General features: G+C 48.1%; 2 protein-coding genes across 9 annotated transcripts; both read left to right on the top strand.

Annotated features, from left to right (window-relative positions):
* The first annotated feature begins 1,051 nt into the window (after positions 1 to 1,051).
* MDC1 (mediator of DNA damage checkpoint 1) lies at positions 1,052 to 17,511 on the top strand. 6 transcript variants are annotated; one of them, XM_069487451.1, is made up of 15 exons: positions 1,052 to 1,087; positions 3,645 to 3,783; positions 4,323 to 4,703; positions 4,787 to 4,862; positions 5,157 to 6,313; positions 6,545 to 6,655; positions 6,810 to 6,875; positions 7,041 to 7,130; positions 10,593 to 11,375; positions 11,487 to 11,530; positions 12,054 to 13,937; positions 14,058 to 14,240; positions 14,464 to 14,589; positions 14,697 to 14,807; positions 16,805 to 17,511. In XM_069487451.1, the coding sequence occupies exons 2-15, from the start codon at positions 3,648 to 3,650 to the stop codon at positions 16,970 to 16,972; spliced, it is 5,316 nt and encodes a 1,771-aa protein (XP_069343552.1). In that variant the 5' UTR covers positions 1,052 to 1,087; positions 3,645 to 3,647; the 3' UTR covers positions 16,973 to 17,511. The 6 variants fall into 6 exon arrangements, with proteins under 6 accessions (XP_069343552.1, XP_069343551.1, XP_069343549.1 ...); XM_069487450.1 differs by having other exon boundaries at positions 5,157 to 6,655; positions 12,054 to 13,742; positions 13,818 to 13,937; XM_069487448.1 differs by having other exon boundaries at positions 5,157 to 6,655; positions 7,044 to 7,130.
* Positions 17,512 to 20,650: 3,139 nt separating this feature from the next.
* Positions 20,651 to 23,585, top strand: NRM (nurim). Of its 3 annotated transcripts, none has more exons than XM_069488230.1 (4): positions 20,651 to 20,792; positions 21,389 to 21,585; positions 22,159 to 22,335; positions 22,698 to 23,585. In XM_069488230.1, the coding sequence occupies exons 1-4, from the start codon at positions 20,660 to 20,662 to the stop codon at positions 22,977 to 22,979; spliced, it is 789 nt and encodes a 262-aa protein (XP_069344331.1). In that variant the 5' UTR covers positions 20,651 to 20,659; the 3' UTR covers positions 22,980 to 23,585. The 3 variants fall into 3 exon arrangements, with proteins under 3 accessions (XP_069344331.1, XP_069344330.1, XP_069344332.1); XM_069488229.1 differs by having other exon boundaries at positions 22,141 to 22,335; XM_069488231.1 differs by lacking the exon at positions 22,159 to 22,335.
* Positions 23,586 to 23,799: the final 214 nt, after the last annotated feature.

The following is a 23,799-nucleotide window of genomic DNA, read 5'->3' as shown; positions in this document are numbered from 1 at the left end:
CCCTCTACCCACTTAAAATATAATGTTTTATGTTTTAGGACAATGATCACAACAAAAGCAGTTATTTTATGGTAGGGGAAAGAGCTTAGAATTTAGAATTAGAGGATTTGTTTCAACTGTCTTTACCCTACATTAGCTGTAGGGTCCTAGGCAAGTCATTTAACTTCGCATTAACTTCGCAGAGTTTCAAATCCCTCGTTTGTAAAATCTACTTCTATTTGATTGTTGTAGACAGCATTGAGATAACGAGTGGAATGGGCTTCCTAAATTATACAAATGTCACATTGTTACAATTTTCTTAGTGTCTTATAGTGAAATAAATGATTTTCTTTCCTTCGCTCCTTGAAAGGTGAGGGCAGCCTTTAAGATAGAAAAACAGTTTTCTCTGTTCGCCTGCAGATCTTTGCTTTAGAATCTTGCATTTAGGAAAATGACCTCAAAATGTCCGTCAGGGATGCATTCCCAGTAAGAAATGACATGACTTCTAAACAAGCCAAATCAAAAGGAAATGAAATTCCATTGCAATAAGAATTCCTCAAGCGCCACGCCTCCGGGCTGTCCTCCAAGCTGCAGCCTCCAGCCACGACTGCAACCCGCGGCCCAATTTCATTTCTTCTGAGTCAGCGGACACCATGTCTGGGAGGACCGAGGAAGGGCGCTCTGGCCGCACCAGACGCAGCTGACGTCGTCTATGGCACAGCCCCTCTATCCGCTGCCGGCCGCTGACGCTAGATTGTCTGGCCGCGCTTTGGTAATCTGCGCGGGAAGTGGGTGGTGGGCGGGGAAGCGGCAGTGGGTCGTCCCTTGGAACTGCCCAATCGAGGTGCACTATCGCGTGCGCGCACGGCGGGCTCCAATTATCGTCCCACTGAACTGATTTCAGTCTCCTCCCTTTTGGCCTGTAAGGGGGCGGGGAGGGGCGGGGCTTTGGGTGTGCCTCGCCCTGAGGGCTTCATCCCTCAACCCGCAGCAGGCTGTGAAAGACAGGGGCAGGAGCCAATCAGAGCATCGGCTCCCTTCTGGGTCGCTCGCTCGCGCCACCCCGATCGCGGCCGTTACTGGTGGCGCGCGCGGGGACTCAAAGTAGGTGAGTTCTGAGGGCCTGGTCCACGGCTCCCCGGGTGCCATCTTGATTCCCCCAGAAGGCGGGAGGGGCTTGCTTGGGTGCGACTGGGCGGAGGTGACTTGGAAGTGTGCTTCTCGGATTGTAATACTGATCCTTACTTGGCGCCCCGCCCTGTGTTTAGGTATGAAGACACTGGGAGACGTTGAACCACGGGGGAACCCACTGGGGTGGGGATCAAAAATGGTGGCCCTATGAATTGCAGCCAAGGGTCGTGGGCACCCTCTGAGTTGGCCAGTCATAAGGAAGGAGTGAACACTTTCTCCATGAGGCATCTTACTTTCCCCTACCTGTCAACATCTTTAGCGTGGCATCTTTTTGGGGTTTTTTTTGTTTTTGTTTTTGTTTTGAGGGGTTTTTTCTTGGTGAGTCAGTCTCTGCCCGGGCTAGAGTGCCCTGGCGTCGGCCTAGCTCACAGCAACCTCAACTCCTGGGCACAAGTGATCCTCCTGCCTCAGCCTCCCGAGTAGCTGGGACTACAGGTGCGCCCCACCACACCCGGATAATTTTTTCTATTTTCTTTAGAAGAGACAGGTTCTCACTTTTGCTCAGGCTGGTCTCCCACTCCTGAGCTCAAGCAATCCCGCTTCGGCCTCCCAGAGTGCTAGGATTACAGGCGTGAGCCACCTTGCCAGGCGTAGGGTGGGGTCTTTCTAGGTGAATTCCACTCAGGCTCTTTTGAATTTCCATATCCTCTCATTTGTTCTTTTATCAGCAGGCTTAGTGATATAGCCTCCACGAGGGCAGGGTTCATTTTATGTTTAGTTCACAGATGTATCCCAAATACTTCAAACAGTATCAGGTATGCCATCACGACCATTGAATGAATATGATGGGCCCTAGGGAAAAAGATAGTTTCCCTAGTCCAGTCCTGGAGATGAGGTGTGAAGACGAAATGGAAAGTAACGGTTACAATATGGTGAGAAGTGTTAGAGTAGGCACAAGTCCATTGACCACTGTGGATCACCAGAAAGCAGGGGAAACTCCAGGAAAGGGCTTTGCTGAGAAAGTGACATTTGAACTGACCTTTTTTTTTTTTTTTTGGAGACAGAGTCTCACTCTGTTGCCCGGGCTAGAGTGCCATGGCGTCAGTGTAGCTCACAGCAACCTCAAACTCCTGGGCTCAAGTGATCCTCCTGCCTCAGCCTCCTGAGTAGCTGGGACTACAGGCATGCACCACCATGCCCGGCTAATTTTTTTCTATATAGATTTTTAGCTATAGATCATTTCTTTCTATTTTTAGTAGAGACGGGGGTCTCACTCTTGCTCAGGCTGGTCTCGAACTCCTGACCTCGAGCGATCCTCCCGCCTCAGCCTCCCAGAGTGCTAGGATTACAGGCGTGAGCCACTGCGCCCGGCCTGAACTGACTCTTAAAGGATAGGTAGGAGTTGGACCAGAAAACTAGGACTGAAGGGCCATGGAACTGGCCTGAGGCATGAAGATGTGGGGGACAACAAGGGCAGTGTGTTTACAGATTGGAGAGAAGGACTATGGCTGAAGCATAGGCTTTTGAGGAAGGGTGTGCACTACAGGACAGGAGGTAGAGATCATGGATGGTCTTGCTAAGGAGTTTAGATTTTATTTTATCCTGTGGGCCTGGAAAGCTGCCAGAAAATATTAGACAAAGGAGAGACATTATCTGGGTGACCGTGGGCAAATTCCTTAACCCAGCTATGTTGCAGTTTCTTTATCCAAAAAAATGGAAGATAATACCTACATATATATATATATATATATACACATATATATATATATTTTTTTTTTTTAAAGGCTGGTCAAATGAAAATACCTACTTTACAGCATTCTTGTGAAGGGTAAATGAGCCAGTCAATATAAAGTAATTAGGACAGTGCTTGACACATAGGAAGCATCTGTACATGTCAGCTGTTGTGACTCTTTGCAGTTTGGCCTGATCATACTAAGGTGGTCTGGTAAAGTGTAAAAAGCCTGGGCTTTGCAGCCAGAAGCACCTTTATTCCTATCCATTTACCTGCTATTATCCTGAGAAAATTATTTAACACTTTTAGCATTAGTTTTCTAAATGCCTCCCTCATATGGCCACTATGCCTGACACATAACACAATGCCTAACACATACTTGGCATGTGTTAGCAAAATGATGTTTTTCAAATTGTGGGTTGCAACTCAGTAGTGGACAGTGAAAATTTAGTGGGTTGCAAATTAGTATTTTGAAAATATGGAGAGAATAGGAAAAAATAGAATGAAAAATATCAGTGTATTTATTGTACACAGTAAGGCTAAGCATTGTTTCTCAAAACTTCTGTTTATATAAACAAGCATGTGTTTATACATATTTGTGTACTTGGGACCTTATAATATTTCTTACTCTGTGTCATGGATATGTTTTAAATGCTTTGAAGGGATAATATCAGAATGATTGGTAGAAAGAGAAGCATCAACCTTCATAGCAATCCAGGCTCACCCCCAGTTATTAGTCTGATGCGTGATGCAGTTGGTGTGAACCAACGATGGGGATGATGATAATGTGTTTCCTTCCCAGATTATGGAGGACACACAGGCTATTAACTGGGACGTTGAAGAAGAGGAGGAGACAGAACAATCCAGAGAATCTTTGGGGTGCAGCTTGGAGCCTGTAGGGCGGCTGCGTATCTTCAGTGGTGCCCATGGACCAGAAAAAGGTCAGAGGATATTGGATGCTGAAGTATTGATCTAGGTCTTTTATTTTTGTGGGGAGGTAGTTGGAGGGTTGCAAGGAGATCTGAAAAAAATTTCTTTTACTAGAAATGGAAGAGAAGGGACTGATTGAGTTGATTGTTCCAGGATAGTAGCCTGGACCTACTGGGAATGATTTTACTTTGATAGAAGATTAAGAGATTCAAATAAAAATCCAGTGTGGTCTGGACATGGATGGTGGCAATGATTGCACAACAATGTGAATGTACTTAATGCCCCTGAACTGTATACTTAAAACTATTAAAATGATAAATTTTGTGTTATGTATATTTTATCACAATTTAAAAAATCCAATATGGATGGATGGGGTATTACATATGAATAATGCATTGCATATACTTTTCAATGCCTAGATATCCTAGGGCCTTTTATTTTTCTAATGTATGTGGGGCCTTGAGTGAGTAGTGGGGACCTAATAGGACCATTTTCCTAATGACAGGCCAGGACTCTGGCCTTTGAACCTATCTACCTCTCTGATTTTTAGATTTCCCACTATACGTCGGGAAGAATGTGATAGGCCGAATGCCTGACTGTTCTGTGGCCCTGCCCTTTCCATCCATCTCCAAACAACATGCAGTGATTGAAGTCTTGGCCTGGGACAAGGCACCTATCCTCCGAGACTGTGGGAGCCTCAATGGTACTCAAATCCTGAGGCCTCCTAAGGTTCTGAGCCCTGAGGTGAGTCATCGTCTGAGGGACAAGGAATTGATTCTCTTTGCTGACTTGCCCTGCCAGTACCATCGCTTGGATGTGCCCCTGCCCTTTGTCTCTCGGGGTCCTCTAACTGTAGAGGAGACACCCAGGGTACAGGGAGGAACTCAACCCCAGAGGCTTCTGTTGGCTGAGGACTCAGAGGAGGAAGTAGGTAAGTCTATGTGTTGGGAGGGTGGGAGAGGAGGAGATGGGGATGATGAGTGTGAAACTGTCAACTTCTTTTGTTCTTGACAGATTCTCTTTCTGAAAGATGTGTGATGAAAGAATCAAGGACCACATCCTCCCCTTTGTCAACAGTAGTTCCAGAGAGGTAAGGGCCAAAGGGCCAGACCCCTGAGTCTTCAAAAGGAGGAAGAAACAGGGGCTGGAGGACCAGTCTCTAAGAGAGATAATTACCATGAAAGTTGGGGCTGGGTAATACATATTCATTCACTCAGCTGAATTTCTGTGGAGCACCTCTGATGCGCCAGTTGGAGGACTAACTACTGGAAATAGAAAACAAATACTACCTTGTGTCTCCCCTCAAGGAGCTCACAATTGAGTGGGGTATCCCTTTCTTGGAAATAGATTCTGCAGTCTCTCTCTCTCTGTCTTCCCTTTGCAGTGATGAAGAGGGGCCTTCCCCTGCCCCGAGTGGCCCTGGGCCACATTGTGCCTTCAACATGGACAGTGACACAGATGAGGAGGAAGGTCAGCAACCAGCAACAGGGAAGGCCTCCTCCGCTGCCAGAAGAGGTGCCACTGCAGAGGCAGAGCATCCTGCAGCTGATGGAGTTGCAACCAAAATCCAGTGTGAAAAGGATCAGCCTTCAGTGAAAGAGAGGGACAATGACACAAAAGTCAAGAGAGATGCAGGAAATGGGGTGGTTCCAGTTAGGGTGATTCTGGAGAGGAGCCAACCTCCTGGGGAGGACAGGGACACAGAGGCGGATGATGAGAGCAGGCCTCCTGGAAGGCCAGCTGTGGTCCATTTGGAAAGGGCCCAGCCTTGTGGCATTATCGATAGTGATACTGATGTGGAAGAAGAGGGAATCCCAGCAACCCCAGCAGTAGTTCCTATGAAGAAGAGGCAAATATTCCGTGGAGTTGGAACAAGGGCTCCTGGAGCACCAGGCTGGGCACATCTGCGGAAGAGCCAAGCTGGCAGTGATACAGAGGTGGAGGAGAGCGAGGCCCCACGGGCCATCCCTCTGCAGAAAAGCCGGGCCTCCATGGTGATCGACAGCGATACAGATGATGAGGAAGAAGTCTCAGCAGCACTCACTTTGGCACGTCTGAAAGAGAGCCAGGCTGTTGTATGGAACAGAGATATGGCTGTGGAAGAAGACAGGGCCCAACCTATGGTCCTTCCGGAGCAAAGCCAAACCGCCAGTGGGAGAGACAGTGACACAGATGTGGAAGAGGAAGGGCTCCCAGTGGAAAAGAGAGAAACTGTCCCTGAGGGTCACACAGACAAAGATGGAGCCATTGTTATAGCACATTCAGAAGAGAACCAGCCTCCTCCTGGGGACGGTGATGTAGGTGTAGAAGCAGATGACAGTTCACCTGGGATCCACCTGGAGAGAAGCCAAGCCTCCGGCACGGTAGATGTCAACACAGAAGGGGAGGAGGATGTCCCACCGGGGCCAGCTGTTGTACATCTGGAGAAGCATCAGGTGTCTGTGGAGGGGACATATCAAACAGATGTGGAAGCAGAGAGGGGGCCACCAAAGCTGCCTGTGGTGCCTCTAGAGGAAAGCCAGCCTCCTCTGGATGAGGACGGTGAGACAGATGTAGAGGGGGGCACGTGCTTAGCAGCCTCGGCAGCGACAGGTGTAAGAAAGAGCCAGCTTCCAGCGGAAGGGGATGCTGGGACAGAGCAGGCTGCAGCTGTTCTTGAGAGGGAGAGAGCTCTTGAGGTGGGGGCCCAGGGTGGGTCACCTGCGGCACAAGTGGAGCGGGACCTTCTCCCTGTCTCAAGGGAGAATCTCACAGATGTGGTGGTGGACACAGGCACTCCAGAGGAACCCACCCAGCCACAGAGAGAGGGAGCCCAGACCTCCACAGGAAGACAGAGAGAACCACATGTGGGCATGACCAAGGACTCTGAAGACAACGAAGATTGTAAGTGCTGGCCTTTCTTCCTCACTTGACCCTTTAAATAAACAATGGAAGTTCCAAGGGTTGGGGTTAGGGAGAAAAGAGTAGAGATTACCTACGGATTTAAGGGACAGATATGATTTCTTTTATTATCTATCTTATATTCCTCCCCTACCAGATTCTGAAGATCTGGCCCTACAAGCTACCCAGTGCTTTGTGGAGAGAGAGAATGAGAGCCTGGAAGGTGAGGACACCTGTATTGTTTGGATCCTGGTATCAGTGGGAGCTGGGGGATTAGACTAGTGGCCCTTGAAGGGCGTGAAGGCTGGCGTGGGGAGGGTAAGAGACCAGTAATGGGACCCTGGGGTTCTGCGGAGGGGCTGTGCTTAGGCTGTCTTTTCTTGTGCAGCAGTCCAGAGCATGGAGGATGAACCTCCCCAGGTCCTGACTACTGTCCCCCCAGAGCCTGGCCCTTCCCATTGCAGCTTCCAGGCCCCAGGTACAACAAACTCTCCCTTCCTCTGTGCTCACAACTTTGCATCCTTTGTTGTTTTCCCCCTCTACATATTTCTGTCATGTTCCTTGACTACAGTTGGCCCTTTGTACCTGTGGGTTCCTTATCTAAGGGTTCAACCAACTGTGAATTGAAAATATTTGAAAAAAAAAACACAATAAAAAATAATACAAATTTTAAAAATGCAACAGAACAACTATTTACGTAGCATTTTCTTTTTTTTTTATTATTATTATTTTTTTTTTAAAGACTAGTCAAGTGCAGTAGTGAGGAGGGGGGAAAGTAGTACAACAAGGAGTTCAATCTGTAACTGACTGTGAGCAATCAAGTGAGATAACTCACTACCTTCGGACCAGCCTACATAGCATTTTCATCATATCAGCTATTATAAGTAGTCTAGAGATGATTTAAAGCTGCAGTCCCCAACCCCCGGTCCTCCCCATCATTCGCTCGCATCACCGCCTGAGCTCCGCACACCACTCGCATCCGTGGAAAAGTTGTCTTCCATGAAACCGGTCCCTGGTGCCAAAAAGGGTGGGGACTGCTGATTTAAAGTATATAGGAGAGGCCAGGCGCGGTTGTTCACGCCTGTAATCCTAGCACTCTGGGAGGCCGAGGTGGGCAGATTGTTTGAGCTCAGGAGTCCGAGACCAGCCTGAGCAAGAGTGAGACCCTGTCTCTACTAAAATTAGAAAGAAATTATATGGGCTGGGCGCAGTGGCTCACGCCTGTAATCCTAACACTCTGGGAAGCCAAGGCAGGAGGATTGCTCAAGGTCAGGAGTTCGAGACCAGCCTGAGCAAGAGCGAGACCCCGTCTCTACTAAAAAGTAGAAAGAAATTATCTACACAACTTAAAATATATAGAAAAAATTAGCCAGGCATGGTGGTGCATGCCTGTAGTCCCAGCTACTCGGGAAGCTGAGGCAGAAGGATTGCTTGAGCCCCGGAGTTTGAGGTTGCTGTGAGCTAGGCTGACGCCACTGCACTCTAGCCCGGGCAACAGAGTGAGACTCTGTCTCAAAATAAATAAAGTATATGGCCAAGCTGGGACCAGTAGCATGTGCCTGTAGTCCCAGATACTTGGGAGGCTGAAGTGAGAGGATCACTTGAGCTGAGGAGTCCAGCCTGGGCAACATAGACAGATGCCCATCTCTTAAAAGAAAAAAAATTGTTTTTAAGTATACAGGAGGATATTCGTAGGTTATATGCAAATACTACGCCATTTTATATGAGGGACTTGAGCATCTGAGAATTTTAGTATCCACGGGAGTCCTGGGACCAATCCCCCATGGATACCAAGAGATGACTGTATTTTGCTGATGTTTCTCCATCTCATCAGGAAAAAATGCCATATAATGGAAAACAGTATGGAGATTCCTGAAAAAACTAAAAATAGAAATATCATATGATCCAGCAATCCCATTGCTGCGTATATATCCCCAAAGAGGAGATCAGTACGTTGAAGAAATTATCTGTACTCGCCTGTTCACTGCAGCACTATTCACAATAGCCAAGATAATGGAATCAATTTAAATGTGTCCATCAGTGCATGAATGGATAAAGAAAATGTGGTATATTTATGTATACAATGGAATAAAGAATGAAATCTTGTCATTTGCAGCAACATGGAGGTCATTATGTTAAGAGAAATAAACCAGGCACAGAAGGACAAACACCTCGTGTTCTTACTCATATGTGAGAGCTGAAAAAGTTGGTCTTACGGAGGTAGAGAAGAGAATGGTGGTTCCTAGAGGCTGGGAAGGGTACGAGGAAGGAAGGGAAAAAGAAAGGTTGGTTAGGCCAGGTGTGGTGGCTCATGCCTGTTATCCTAGCACTCTAGGAGGCCGAGACAGGTGAACCGTTTGAGCTCAGGAGTTCAAAACCAGCCTGAGCAAGAGCAAGACCCCGTCTCTACTAAAAAATAGACAGAAATTAGCTGGACAGCTAAAAATATATAGAAAATATTAGCCAGGCATGGTGGCGTATGCCTGTAGTCCCAGCTACTCAGGAGGCTGAGGCAGAAGGATCGCTTGAGCCCAGGAGTTTGAGGTTGCTGTGAGCTAGGCTGACGCCACGGCACTGTAGCCCAGGCAACAGAGTGAGACTCTGTCTCAAAAAAATGAAAGGTTGGTTAATGGTACAAAAATACAATTAGATTGAAGAAATAAGTTCTAGTTTCAATAGCACAGTAGGGTAACTGTAGTTAACAATAATTTATTGTATATTTCAAAATGGCTAAAAGAGAAGATTTGTGATGATCCCAACACAAAGAAATGATCAATGTTTGAGGTGATGGTTATCTCAATTACCCTGATGTGGTCATTGCAATTGTATGCATGCATCAAAACATCACATGTACCTCATAAATATGTACAATTATTATGTATCAATAACAAAAGAAAATGTGGCATATATACCTAGTGCAATGCTATTCAGCCTTTAAAAATAAGGAAATTCTGTCACTGTGACAACATGGCTGAACCTGGAGGACATTACACTGAATGAAATGAGCCAGACACAGAAAGACAAATACTGTATGATCTCATATGTGGGCTCTACAAAAGGCAACCTCAAAAGCAGAGAACAGAATGATGATTACCAGGGGCTGAAAGGAGACCGGGGAGGGCACTGGGGAGATGTTGGTCAAAGGATACAAAATTTCAGCTAGACAGAAGGAATAACTTCAGGAGATCTATTGTATAACACGGTGACTATAGTTAATAACTGTATTATATACTTAAAAATTGCTAAGAGTAGATTTTAAGTGTTCTCACCACAAAAAAATAAGTATGTGAGGTAGTGTATATGTTAACTAGCTGGATTTATACATTACACAATGACATATCAAAACATTATGTTGTATCCCATAAATATATATAATTTTTATTTGTGACTAAAAATAAATAAAAGAAAATATAAGGAAACTCAACGAAAGTAAAATTGTCAAAGTTATGATGTCAAAAACAATACAATAAAAATAATGCAAATAGAAATACAGTGTAAGTATTTATATTTTATGAGGTACCTATAAGTAATCTAGAGGTGATTTAAAGTATATGTATAGGTTATATGCAAATGCTATGCCATTTTATACAAGGGACATGAGCATCCACAGGGGTCCTGGAGCCCATCCCCTGCACATACCAAGGGATGACTGTATTTTGCTGATGTTTCTCCATCTCATCAGGGAAAAAAATGCCATATTAAGTCAGACTCATAGACCAACTAGTTTAGATCATTTTTAAAGAGACTGTTGAAGGGGCTTTCGTATGAGGGTATGGTCTTTTTGAGACAAACATTAAATGTCATAACTATCACCTTTATTCCCAGCCTTCCTTTAATAACTCATTTAGATTTATTTTTCATGAATTTATCTTAATCTTTTTCAACCTATTTATTATTCCAACCTGTACTCTTCTCTCTCTCTCTCTGACTCTACTTCCAGGTGCCCTAGATGAGCCATGGGAGGTCCTGGCTACACAGCCATTCTGCCTGAGAGAGTCTGAGGCCTCTGAGACCCAGCCTATTGCCACCTACCTCGAGGCCCATGGGTCTTGCCTGTCTCCACCTAGGGCAACACCACAAGACCAACATCCAGAGAGCCCAGTTCACACAATCCTGGGGATTCAAGGCAAAGGGATGCAGACTGTGGATAAAGGCATGGGTATACCAAAAGAAATAGCCAAGAGAGGGACCCCGGAGGGAGGACCATTGGAGAGGGAAACCAAGAAACTGCCTCCAAGGGGAGAGAGAGATGTGATGGGAATGGAAGAATTAACCAGGGAGATACAGGACAGAGAACAAAAACAGCTGTTAGCCAGAGACACTCAGAGACAAGAGTCTGACAAAAAGGGGAAAAGTACAAGTCCTGAAATGATTAGGGACAGTTTGAAGGTAGAAGTTGAGTCATCCAAGGAAATGCAGGAGAAAGAAATAGAGAAGCAGACCTTTATAAGAGGGATATTTGAGAGAGTGGACAGCCCAGTACCAGAGAGAGAGTGTGAGCCAGCTGGGCCAGAAGTGAGGGGCCCCACAGTGATGCCGGAGAGAGGCACACAGACAGGGGGCCCAGAGGGAGGGAATCAGAAAGGGCAGGCCTCCTGCCCAACATCAGAGCCTAGAGTGGGGATAGGGGACCTTCAGGGACCTGCTTCAGCCCTGGTAGCTTCTGGGAGGCAGTCAAGTGGAGAAAGGGGAGCCCAAGTGAGCCCCAAGAGGCAGCAGAGAGGTAAGTGAAGGTAGAGGGGAAGCCAAGGTGGTATGAAGCCCTCATGATAACCAACCCCTGAGCACCCAACCACTTAGAACTCAGCCACCCTTGTGTTTACCGTCTGTCTAGGCCAACTGAATTGCAAGACGCCACCTGCTGAGAAGGCTTCCAGGGTGAGAGCTGCTTTCTCTACCAACCCCCCACTTCCCAAGTCATCTCTACACCCCCTCCGGTGCCCCTTCCCTTGCCTTGCTTTAATCTATTCCTTTCTCCATATCCCAAGTTTTCTTCCAATTATGGAAGAAAGAAGCTTGGTTCTTTCATGGCATGAAAGAGGCTTGGTTGGCTTCCTTTACCCTTGGTACTCATTGTTTTCTATGTCTGTTTCCCAAGTTGCATCTCCTTCTGCCAGACAGAGTCCCTTTCTTCCTGTTTCTTCCTTCTTCACCCCAGCCATCCTCTTCATTGCCATCATCCATGTTGAAGAACGTTATAGTGGCACTGTGGGAGAGGTCCATGGGAAGGAGGACTGCTTGCTCCCCAGGGAGTTCCCAGTCTAATGGAAAAGAGGTCCAAGACAGAAAGAGAAGCCCAGCGAGCACAGTTTAACCATAAACAAGTATCAAGAACAGTGTCCAAGTTCTAGCTCTCTTCTCTCTACCTCTTCCTCCCTCACTTGCTTCTGTTTCTCCCCAGGAAGATCAGGAATCCCCAGATGCCTGTCTGCCTCCTACAGTGCCTGAAGCCTCAACCCCACCCCAAGGCCCCCTTCTCTCCCAGAGCCAAAGACATCTTGCACCTCAGTCCCTTCTTTCACCCTTCCTACCTTCTCTCGAGCCACCCATTCCTAAAACTAGGCAAAATGGGAGCCAGAAAGCTTCAGAGACTCCCTTGCCCTCAGAGCTGGAATGTTTCCACCCAAAGCCCAAAGTCAGACCCCAGGGGTCTTCCAGGATGACACTTTCTCCAGTTTCCTCTACTGCCCCTGAGCCCCACCCTACCACCCCCACAGCCCAGCCTGTCACCCCCGAGCCCACATCTCGCGCCACTCGGGGCAGGACAAATAGGTCCTCTCTCAAGACCCCTGACCCAATTGTCTCTATAGCTCCTGAGCTCCAGCCTTCCACCTCCACAGACCAGCCTGTCACCCCCGAGCCCACATCTCGGGCCACTCGTGGCAGGAGAAATAGGTCCTCTGTCAAGACCCCTGAACCAATTGTTCCCACAACCCCTGAGCTCCAGCCTTCCACCTCCACAGACCAGCCTGTCACCCCCAAGCCCACATCTCGGGCCACTCGTGGCAGGAGAAATAGGTCCTCTGTCAAGACCCCTGACCCAATTGTTCCCACAACCCCTGAGCTCCAGCCTTCCACCTCCACAGACCAGCCTGTCACTCCTGAGCCCACATCTCGGGCCACTCGTGGCAGGAGAAATAGGTCCTCTGTCAAGACCCCTGAACCAATTGTTCCCACAACCCCTGAGCTCCAGCCTTCCACCTCCACAGCCCAGCCTGTCACCCCCAAGCCCACATCTCGGGCCACTCGTGGCAGGAGAAATAGGTCCTCTGTCAAGACCCCTGAACCAATTGTTCCCACAACCCCTGAGCTCCAGCCTTCCACCTCCACAGCCCAACCTGTCATCCCCAAGCCCACATCTCGGGCCACTAGAGGCAGAACAAATACATCCTCTGTTAAGGGTCCCGAACCAATTGTCCCCACAGCCCCTGAGCTGCAGCCTTCCACTTCCACAGCCCAGCCTGTCACCCCCAAGCCCACATCTCGGGCCACTCGGGGCAAGACTCATGGGTCCTCTGTCAAGACCTCCAAACCAGTTGAACCCACAACCTCTGATCTTGAGCCTCCTACTCCCACAGACCAACCTGTCACCCCCAAGGCCATAGCTCAGGGTGGTCAGAGCAGGACACTGAGGTCTTCCACACTAAGTGCTGTGCCAGACCAGCCTGTTTCCCCTGAGCCGATTCCTCAAGCCAGTTGCAGCAGGAGCCAGAGAGCTGCTGGGAAGCACAGTTCTCTCACAGCTCCCATTGTCCACAAGACTTGCTCTGTATCCCCTGAACCTAAACCCCGATCCTCAAGGAGCCAAAGACGGGGAGCAGTGAGAGCAGCTGAGTCCCTTACAGCCATTCCTGAGCCTGCCTTTCTCCAGCTGCTTGAGGCATCCCAGATGGAAAAGGTGGAAGCACCAGATAGATCTGGCTTCACCCCAGAGCCCCAGCCTAAGGCCTCTCAAAGCCGCAAGAGGCCTTTAGCTACCATGGCTTCACCCCCACTTCCAAAACGGCCCCAAAGAGGGGAAGTCTCCCAGAAGACCGCATTTCTCAAGGAAGAGGAAGAAGATACCGCAGAGAGGCCAGGAAAAGAAGAGGTGAGGAGAGGGCTGGGGCCACAAAGCTGGGAAAAAGGGCTCAGAAACTCCCACCAGGATCTTTCTCAATTCCAGGACGTAGAGATTCCAGCACCAGGCAAGAGAAAGAGAGACCAGGCAGAGGAGGAGCCCAAGGGAATACCAAGCCGCAGCCTCCGACGGACTAAACCTAACCAGGAATCGCCAGTCCCCAAAGTAGGAGAGAAGGGGCATGGGGTTTCGTGGGGGAGAGATGGGGGAGGCTAGGAGGAGACCTGGGGGATCGTAGAGACAGGCACCGATGGCTGTGACCAGCTCAGGCCAACCCCTCCACAGGTGCTCTTCACAGGAGTGGTGGATGCTCGAGGAGAGCGGGCAGTGCTGGCACTGGGGGGAAGTCTGGCCAGCTCAGTGGCAGAGGCTTCCCACCTGGTCACTGATCGAATCCGCCGGACAGTCAAGTTCCTGTGTGCCCTGGGGCGGGGGATCCCCATCCTCTCGCTGGACTGGCTGCATCAGGTGAGAGGCCAGGAGATGATGACAGACCAGCAGAGTCAGTGACGGGAGAAGATGCTCATGTAGCGCTTTAGAAAGTGGTGGGAGGGAAGAGGGGATATAGGAAGATGGGGCATTAAGTGAGGCTGAATTCATTGAAATGTTTTGTGAGTTCTCTACAAATGCTAGGCAGGAGAGTGGGTGAGGGGCTGGGCTGAGCTTTGAGGCTGACTGCTGCCACCCTTAGTCCCGCAAGGCTGGTTGCTTCTTGCCCCCGGATGAATATGTGGTGATCGATCCTGAACAGGAGAAGAACTTTGGCTTCAGCCTTCGAGATGCTCTGAGCCGGGCTCGGGAACGAAGGCTGCTGGAGGTGAGAGGCTGTCTTCTGCCCAGCGCTTCAACCCTCCATCCAGTGGTTTCCCAGCAGTCCATGGCCTGTCAGTGGTACACCACTGGCTCTGCATCTCTTTCCCTTAGGGCTACGAGATTCATGTGACCCCTGGGGTCCAGCCACCCCCACCTCAGATGGGAGAGATCATCAGCTGCTGTGGAGGCACTGCCCTCCCCAACATGCCCCGGTCCTATAAGGTATGATTGGTACATTCTGGGTCTGGTGAAGTGGCAGTTAAAGAGTGGCTGGAATGGGAAAGGCTGGAGGAAAAAACAGAGGTACAGATGGGAATGTAGAGTCTTGAGAGGGTGGGGAACAGAGCTGTGGTACAGAAGGGTACAGGAATTGGGGAAGAAATCTGCTGATACCAAATGGACTTATCTTTATTATGTATTTTTGAAATTTTCAAATATACACAAAAGGAGAAAGAATAATGCAATACAAGGAACACCCATATACCAATTACCCAGATTCAACAGTTTAGATTTCGCTACATTTGCTCCGCCTATCCCTTCTTTTTTTTTTTTTGAGACAGAGTCTCGCTCTGTTGCCCGGGCTAGAGTGCTGTGGCATCAGCCTAGCTCACAGCAACCTCAAACTCCTGGGATTAAGCAATCCCGAGCCTCCCTAGTAGCTGGGACTATAGGCATGCACCACCATGCCCAGCTAATTTTTTCTATATATATTTTTAGTTGGCCAGATAATTTCTTTCTATTTTTAGTAGAGATGGGGTCCCGCTCTTTCTCAGGCTGGTCTCGAACTCCTGACCTTGAGCAATCCTCCCGCCTTGGCCTCCCAAAGTGCTAGGATTACAGGCGTGAGCCACTATGCCCGGCCCATCTATCCCTTCTTTTCTTTTGTTTTCTTTGCTGAAGTATTTTATTTTGTCAATTTTTTTTTTTTTTTTTTTTTTTTTTAGAGACAGAGTGTCTCACTCTGTGACTCATGCTGGAGTTCAGTGGTGCAATGACAGTTCACAGCAACCTCAAATTCCTGGGCTCAAGCAATCCTCTTGTCTTAGCCTACTGAGTGGCTAGGACTACGGGTGCATACCACCACACCTGGCTAATTTTTAAATTTTTTTCTAGAGATGGGGTCTCACTATATTGCTCAGGCTAGTTTCGAACTCCTGGACTTAAGCTATCCTCCCACTTTAGCCTCCCAAAGTTCTGGGATTACGGGCATCAGCCACCATGCCCAGCCTCTTTGCTAAAGTATTTTAGAGCGAATTGCAAATATATTATTTCCTCTTCCATACGTAAGTATACATCGCTAAGAAATATGTACATTTTATTACATAATCACAACATCATTGTTGATCCCTAAGAAAATTAACAATAGTTCTTGGTCATTTTCTCACACTCCATTAATAAAATTTCTCCACTTGTCTGAAAAATATCCTGGAGTTGTTCAAATCAGGATTCAGATAAGGTCCACGCACTGCTGCACTTGTTGTATCTCTTAATTCTCTTTTACTCTAGAGCATCCCCCAACCTATCCTCCCTTTTTTATGCCACTGACTTCCTGCACAGACAAAGTCAGTTGTCCTTTAGAATGTTCCCCAGTCTGGATTTTTCTGTTTGCTCCTTTGGTGTATCATTTATCTTGTTCCTCTATCTTCTATATTTCCTGTAAATTGTAGTTAATTTTATTTTATTTTTTTTTTATTTTTATTTTTTTTTGAGACAGAGTCTTGCTTTGTTGCCCTGGCTAGAGTGAGTGCCATGGCGTCAGCCTAGCTCACAGCAACCTCAAAGTCCTGGGCTTAAGCGATCCTACTGCCTCAGCCTCCCGAATAGCTGGGACACCATGCCTGGCTAATTTTTTCTATATATATATATATTTTAGTTGTCCATATAGTTTCTTTCTATTTTTAGTAGAGACGGGGGTCTCGCTCTTGCTCAGGCTGGTCTCGAACTCCTGACCTTGAGCGATCCACCCGCCTCGGCCTCCCAGAGTGCTAGGATTACAGGCGTGAGCCACCGCGCCCGGCCTGTAGTTAATTTTAAAAGCATGCATAAATTCAGGTTCAACTTTTCTGGCAAGAATATTTCATAGACGGGTGCAGTGTGCTTCATATGGCTTCACATCAGGAGGTACTATTTTAGTGGTGCTAAGACTGATTATTGGGTCCTCAACCCATTTCTAAGACTTTTTTTCACACCTGACTCTGTCTTTGCTTTGTCTTCCCCAGCCTCAGAGAGTTGTGATCACATGCCCCCAGGACTTCCCTCGATGCTCCATTCCATTGCGGGTTGGGCTGCCCCTCCTCTCACCTGAGTTCCTGCTGACAGGTGTGCTGAAGCAGGAAGCCAAGCCCGAGGCCTTTGTCCTCTCTACTTTGGAAATGTCATCCACCTGAAAACTCCAGTACCCTTTTCTCTCCCAGACCAATAAATAAAGTATTAGAAAACACTCAGGGCTTTAGGAAAGATTGGGGTATGCTAGTATGACTCTAGGGAACCTGGGTGGGACCAGAAAGGTTTATGGGTAAACAGAAAGAGAGATTGGGAGCCACAGATTTTTTTTTTTTAGGTGGCTGTTTTAAAATTGGCTAATCCCATGCTCAGATATCTTAAGTAGCTGTTCATCTTAGCCAGATTGATGTAGTTATTGCTCCATGGCACTCACAGTTTCCTGCCTGCTATTTGGAGACCACCTCTCTTTTTCTGTTACTGGGATTCTTACTCTTTCTTGAAAGATAGTGGAAACAACTTTGGGGTCAGGAACTTGAAGGGATGCTTGGAGTGAGTAGATTTGAAAGTAGAGTTATGGAATGCTACTAAAACATTTTCTTTTCTCCTGGCCTCCAGGAGCACCCTTTAGATTTGACTTTGAGCAAGTCTCTGTACTTTTCTGGCCTGCTTTCCCAGTGTTTATAAAATTAGAGCTTAGGCTTGACCTCTATGATAAATAAATATTCACTCTGTGCCTTATGGTAAAGTGCAGTTTTTTTTAGTATCTGGGTCTTGAGACACAAACTTTTTTTAAAATAGTAATGAACTTGTATTTAATTTATCATTATTTTCTATTTAGGGCAAATTATATAACATTTCTTAAACTTAAATTTTAAAAGTTGGTTGATTACAAGGATGTGGAGAAATTGGAACCCTTATACATTGCTGGTGGGAATATAAAATGGTTCAGCCTCTGCGGTAAACAGTGATGGTTCCTCAAAAAGTTAAACACAAAATTACCATATGATCCAGCAGTTCTGCTCCTAGGTAAATACCCCAAAGAACTGAAAATAGTTGAAATAGTTGTTCAAACATGAATGTTTGTATCAGCACTTTTCACAAAAGCCAAAAGATGGAAACAATACAAATATTCATCAGTGGATGAATGGATAAACAATTGTGATATACCCATATAACAGAGTATTTATTATTCAACGTTAAAAAAAGGGTGAAGTACTAATACATGCTACAACGTTTTGAAGATGAACCTCAGAAACACTTTGCTAAGTGAAAGAAGCCAGACAGAAAAGGACACATTTTATGATTCCACTTATATGCAATATCCAGAATAGGTAAATTCTGATTTGTGGTTGCCAGAGGCTGGGGGGAGGGGAAGATGGGGAGTAACTGTTTAATGGGTAAAGTATTTTATTTTGGGGTAATGGAAATATTTTGAAACTAGGTAAGATGGTGGTTATACACATTGCTAACATACTAAATGCCACTATAATGTTCTCTTTAAAATGGTTAATTTTATGTTGTGTGAATTTCACTTCAATTAAAAAAAAATTGGCTGATTAGTTTTGTATACTTTTCTACATGTAAGTTATACTTAAGTTTGGAAAACCGTGGTATAGTAGAAATAGCATGAGCTTTGCCAGGCACTGTGCAGGCTTCTCAACATATCTAATCTCATAATAACATTAACACAGCCATTGTGTATGGCACACAGTAGCGCCCCAATAAATATTAGTCCCCTTGCACAATTCAAAGCCTTCCTACTACATGAAATTGTCACATCCCTGAGGACCTCAGATTCCTTGCAGTACCTACTGTCTCTAGAGCACCATGTAGCACTCAAGTATGCTCCCTCTTCATGACTGGTACTATTTAAGTGCCCCAGTTTAAACTTCTAGAGAATGAGGATCTTTTCTTACACTTACAATGCTTCTAATGTGCCACAGCTTGTAGCACATTGCTTTGTGTCATGTCTCTTACCAGTCACAGTCCTACCAGGAAATGGATAGCAAAAATTAGGATAATTTAGGGGAGAGTTTAATAAAGTGCGATAATTACAAAGTAGGCAGGATATAGGGAAATCACAAAGAATAGTGCATGCAGTACCTTAGTACCCATAGTTCTGCTGTGACCACCTCCAAGCTCAAAAAGATGAGAGTAGAGGGTAGTTAGAGGGCCTCCTCAATAAAAACTGTGACCTTCATTGATGTCCATTCCGGACAACTTCCTGAAGCAGAAAGCAGGGTGGAGACTCGATCTAGAAGGAAAACATAAGATATCTGGTACAGGACACAATAGCACCGATTCAGAGGCGGGTGGGAGTACTGAGCCTAGGAGGGGGAGGAGGAATGCGGAGCCTGTGGGATGCTGCTTGGCAATTTTCTCACCCCTTAGCCCACAGGACTAGAAGCTTCCTTTAATCATATCAGGCAATTTTCATCTCTCTAGACCTATGTTTCTTCTATCTATAAGTTGAGGGAGTTAGTCTGATATCTAAGGTCCCTATTATGCACACAGCTACTGTGACTAGGTCCTTAGCGACACGATCTTCAATTCTGACAGAGAAAAGCTTATTACCACAAATATTTTAACATATTTTTACTCTAATGGTTACAAATCAACAACCTCTGACACTGTTAGAACAAACCTTTCAGTATTACAGAGAAGTTCTTTGTCCTCAGCAAGTGGAGAGGCAACAACTCAACTTTGTAGTAAGTTACTGAGTAAGCATTATTTTATGGCAAAATAGTCACATTTTAAAAAATCTAACAAGATGAAATAGGTAATTCAGAGTATGGGTTCTCAGCCTGGGTCAACAGTCGGTTCTCTCACCGGTCGTTATTAAAGTGTGTTTTTCTTCCAATTTGTCAATTTTTTTTTTTTTTTTTTTTGAGACAGAGTCTTGCTCTGTTGTCCGGGCTAGAGTGCCGTGGCGTCAGCCTAGCTCACAGCAACCTCAAACTCCTGGGCTCAAGCGATCCTCCTGCCTCAGCCTCCCGAGTAGCTGGGACTACAGGCATGAGCCACCACGCCCTGCTAATTTTTTCTATATATTTTAAGTTGGCCAGATAATTTCTTTCTATTTTTAGTAGAGGCCGGGTCTCGCTCTTGCTCAGGCTGGTCTCGAACTCCTGAGCTCAAAGGATCCTCCCGCCTCGGCCTCCCAGAGTGCTAGGATTACAGGCGTGAGACACCGCGCCTGGACCAATCTGTCAGTTTTTAATTGTTTCTGCTTTTTCTGTTCTAAGAAATCTGCCTGCCCTCAGCTTGTGAACATCTTTTCCTATTTTTCTTTTCTTTTTTTTTTATTTCAGCATATTACGGGGGTACAAATGTTTAGGTTAGGTGTATTGCCTTTGTCCCACCCGAATCAGAGCGTCAAGCGTGTCCATCCCCCAGACGGTGCGCGCCGCACCCATCAGGTGTCACTATTAAAGTGTTAACTGAGGTTTTGAAACCTCTGGCTCTGGTTGTTTTCCAGCCACGGTTAAGTTAAAGGGGGGCTCATAATACTCTGTTTCCACAAGAACCCTGCAAGAGAGAAATTGTCTTCATTTTAGATGGGAAATCTAGCGGAGCTGATTCAACCTACGTCAGTGGTTGCAGAACCGCTGCCCCTTAACACCTTAGGATTCTAACGTTCCCATCTGTGACGCGGAGGTTGCAGGCTCGGAACCGAATCCCGGCACCGGCCCGCAGCTCCGCGGGGAATGGCGGCGCCGGGCGGGCCGCAAGGGCGCGCAGGAGCCCCGCCCTCGGGGGCGGGATCCCGGGCGGGGGGCGGGGCCTGGGGCGGGGCCTGCGGCCGCGGGAACCCCAAACCCGCCCCTTTCCCCGCCCCTCCGTTTCTCGCCATGGCCCCTGCACTGCTCCTGGTCCCTGCTGCCCTCGCCTCTTTCATCCTGGCCTTTGGCACCGGAGTGGAGTTCGTGCGCTTTACCTCCCTTCGGCCACTTCTCGGAGGGATCCCGGAGTCTGGTGGCCCCGGTGAGCGGGAGGGATGGAGGATGAGCTACGGGGAAGGAAGGTGCAGCGGCGGGGAGGGAGTGAGGGCGGGGCTTGGAGACAAATGACTGGGGAAGTCCTAGGGAGGGAACTCAAACCTTGAAAGCTGCGGAGAAGCTGCAGGGGAGGGAGACCTGAGAGCTAAATTAGGACCTCAAGGGATTAGTGGTTTGGAGAGGCGCGAGAGTGCGGACTGAGGGGGAGGGAAAGGGTGATAACCAGGGTATTTTAAGGAAAGTGTTTTGTGGAGAGGACTTTGGAGAAGAGAGTGTTAAAAAGAGGGAGCATTTGGAGAACCTAAATAAGAGGGTCATTCCAGCGGTGGTCTCTCCAGACATGCTTTTTGTGACTGTCCAATATGCATTTTTCTATGAATCCTCTTCCCCAGGTCTGAAGGAGGCCTAGGGAAGAGGGAAGAAACAAGGAATGCAAAAGTGAAGTGGGCACGGCCTAGAGAGGAAGCATGGAGGCTCTTGAAACTGTTAAGGGACCTGGGGCCCCAAGAAGAGACGAGGGTAGGAGGAAATGGTCTACCATCTTCTTGATCTTTTGTCCCTTTCTCCCTCAACTCCCCTTAGTCGCCCGCCAGGGATGGATGGCTGCCCTGCAGGACCGCAGCATCCTTGCCGCTCTGGCTTGGGATCTAGGGCTCCTGCTACTATTTGTTGGGCAGCACAGCCTCATGGCAACTGAGACCGTGAAGGCGTGGACATCTCGGTACTTTGGGGTCCTTCAGAGGTCACTGTATGTGGCTTGCACTGCCTTAGCCTTGCAGGTATGAGGCCCTGGCAGCTGAGTCCCCAAGGGAGACTGAGTGTGGGAGGGATGTTCTGGATTGCAGAGGCAAAATGTAGGTTAAGGAGGAGAACTGAGGGTGTTCGAGACTTTAATCTCAGGTTCCATTCCTCCACAGCACATATCCTACTTTCTATCAAGAAGGGTGGACTCATCATTCTCCCAGCATGACATGTGCATTCTCACCTTTGCAACTTTGTTCATGTTATCCTGCTTGAGATCCCCCTTTAACTCCTCTTCAGTACTACCCTTTCTTCAAAACCACTTCCCTAGGTCTTAAGAGAAGGCTTCCCAGTTAGTACTTCTGCTTGGCATAGCCACTTTGTGTACTTATCAGGTCACCCGCATCTGTTCTGTAAGTCTTCAGGATAGAGACAGGTTATCCTTACCTTCTTAGGACTTCACCCAGCACCCTCCACATGGTGAATATTTGTTGATGGTGCTTCTGAGAGAGGTGGGAGAGAGCTTCCGGCTAGGCTGGGGTGGGGACAGCCTCTGGGTTTGAGTGGGCAGGGCAGGCTTCTGCGATATCCAGCCCCTCATCCTTCTCCAGCTGGTGATGCAGTGCTGGGAGCCTGTACCCAGAGGCCCCGTGTTGTGGGAGGCTCAGGCTGAGCCATGGGCCACCTGGGTGCCCCTCCTGTGCTTTGTGCTCCACGTCATTTCCTGGCTCCTCATCTTCAGCATCCTTCTCGTCTTTGACTACGCTGAGCTCATGGGCCTCAAACAGGTGAGGCTCTCAGATCTCTACCTGAGATGTTTGACCCTTTTTAGAACTCCTCTTTCCCTTCCAAGGATCTCCCTCCCCTTCCTCCCATGCTCTTCTATCTTCCCCTGGCCTTCTACTCCCTCACCTTCCTTTCTTGTGAGACAGTCTCCCTTCAGCCTTACCCCAAAAGGCAGCAACTGTGGGCCTCCTGGGCCTTGAGAAGGTGCATAGACCTTCCAGAGATCAGGATCAGGGGCCCAAGTTTCACCAGGGGGGTTCCTGGGCCTGAATTCTAGGAATGTGGTGCCCGGAAGAGGAGGAAAGAGGCGGCTAAATAGGGAAAAGGCCTTAACTCCATTTTTAAGCTGTTCTCCCTCTCCTAGGTGTACTACCACGTGCTGGGGCTGGGTGAGCCTCTGGCCTTGAAGTCTCCCAGGGCTCTGAGACTCTTCTCCCACCTGCGCCACCCAGTGTGTGTGGAGCTGCTGACGGTGCTGTGGGTGGTGCCCACCCTGGGCACTGACCGACTCCTCCTTGCTCTCCTCCTTACCCTCTACCTGGGTCTGGCTCACGGACTCGACCAGCAAGACCTGCGCTACCTCCGCGCTCAGCTACAAAGAAAACTTCACCTGCTCTCCCGGCCCCAGGATGGGGAGGCAGAATGAGAAGCCAACTGTGGTTCCAAGTCCTATACTTCCTCTCCCCCTCGAATTCTAAATCCTTTTACATCCAGGCCCTGGCTGCTTCAGACCAGGGGCTCAAAGCCACGACTGAAGGAGCTGCTCTTTCCACTACCTGAGACTTCATTCCGTGGGTCCACCTCCATACCCTAAAGTCTGAGTTTCAGTCACTCGACTCCAAGGTCTACTTTACCACCCCCCTCCCAGGAAGAGGGGGCGTGGTACTTATCTGTACCCTCCCAGTTTAAGGCATGACACCCCAGCCAACAGCCTCTTCACAAGGAAAGATTCTGCCCTGACTACTCCCTGGGCACTGTTACTCGCCCCTGCACCTCAGGGATCCCCTTCTCCACGTCTCACTTCCACTCCAAGAGGCTGGACCAGGGCCTGCAAGTTTGACGGCAGTGGCCGCGCGTCCAGGCCTGGAGCCTGGCCGCTCCACTCCCCGCCCCAGCCTCGCCACCTCCCTAGGCCCCGCCCCTGGGCTCGGTCCCCGAACCTAGCAGAGGGGATTCTTCCGCTGTTGACTGGGTGACTTAGGGCTCCCTGCACTACACGCGCTGCAGGAAAATAAAACTCAGCCTGGTTTTCCTATCTATGGCACGCAATCTGTCAGTCTTTAAAGCTGCAAGGCTAAGTTTGGGGAGGCGGGCGAGCGCCAAACTCGAGTCTGGGCAGCCCCCACGCCCTCTGGCGACAGCTGGGCTGCGGCCACTCCCCGCAGACCTGCCCCCACCTTACCAGAGCGACCCTGTCTCCCTCCCTCCAAATCCCCCAGTCTCCGCGCTACAGACCAGGGGACCCA

The sequence above is a fragment of the Eulemur rufifrons genome, chromosome 15, assembly GCF_041146395.1.
Source record: "Eulemur rufifrons isolate Redbay chromosome 15, OSU_ERuf_1, whole genome shotgun sequence".
Classification (NCBI taxonomy): domain Eukaryota; kingdom Metazoa; phylum Chordata; class Mammalia; order Primates; family Lemuridae; genus Eulemur; species Eulemur rufifrons.
The sequence above is the reverse complement of the archived record's forward strand: the minus strand, read 5'-3'. Positions and strand labels throughout refer to the sequence as shown.

Bases quoted from the DNA above. Each gene is read 5' to 3' on its own strand.
- MDC1 (XM_069487447.1), top strand. From the start codon at position 3,648: ATGGAGGACACACAGGCTATTAACTGGGACGTTGAAGAAGAGGAGGAG. The intron at 4,863-5,156 runs GTAAGGGCCAAA...TTCCCTTTGCAG, and splicing joins TCAACAGTAGTTCCAGAGAG to TGATGAAGAGGGGCCTTCCC. The intron at 14,241-14,463 runs GTGAGAGGCCAG...TGCCACCCTTAG, and splicing joins CGCTGGACTGGCTGCATCAG to TCCCGCAAGGCTGGTTGCTT.
- NRM (XM_069488229.1), top strand. From the start codon at position 20,660: ATGGCCCCTGCACTGCTCCTGGTCCCTGCTGCCCTCGCCTCTTTCATC. The intron at 20,793-21,388 runs GTGAGCGGGAGG...AACTCCCCTTAG, and splicing joins CCCGGAGTCTGGTGGCCCCG to TCGCCCGCCAGGGATGGATG. The intron at 22,336-22,697 runs GTGAGGCTCTCA...TCCCTCTCCTAG, and splicing joins AGCTCATGGGCCTCAAACAG to GTGTACTACCACGTGCTGGG.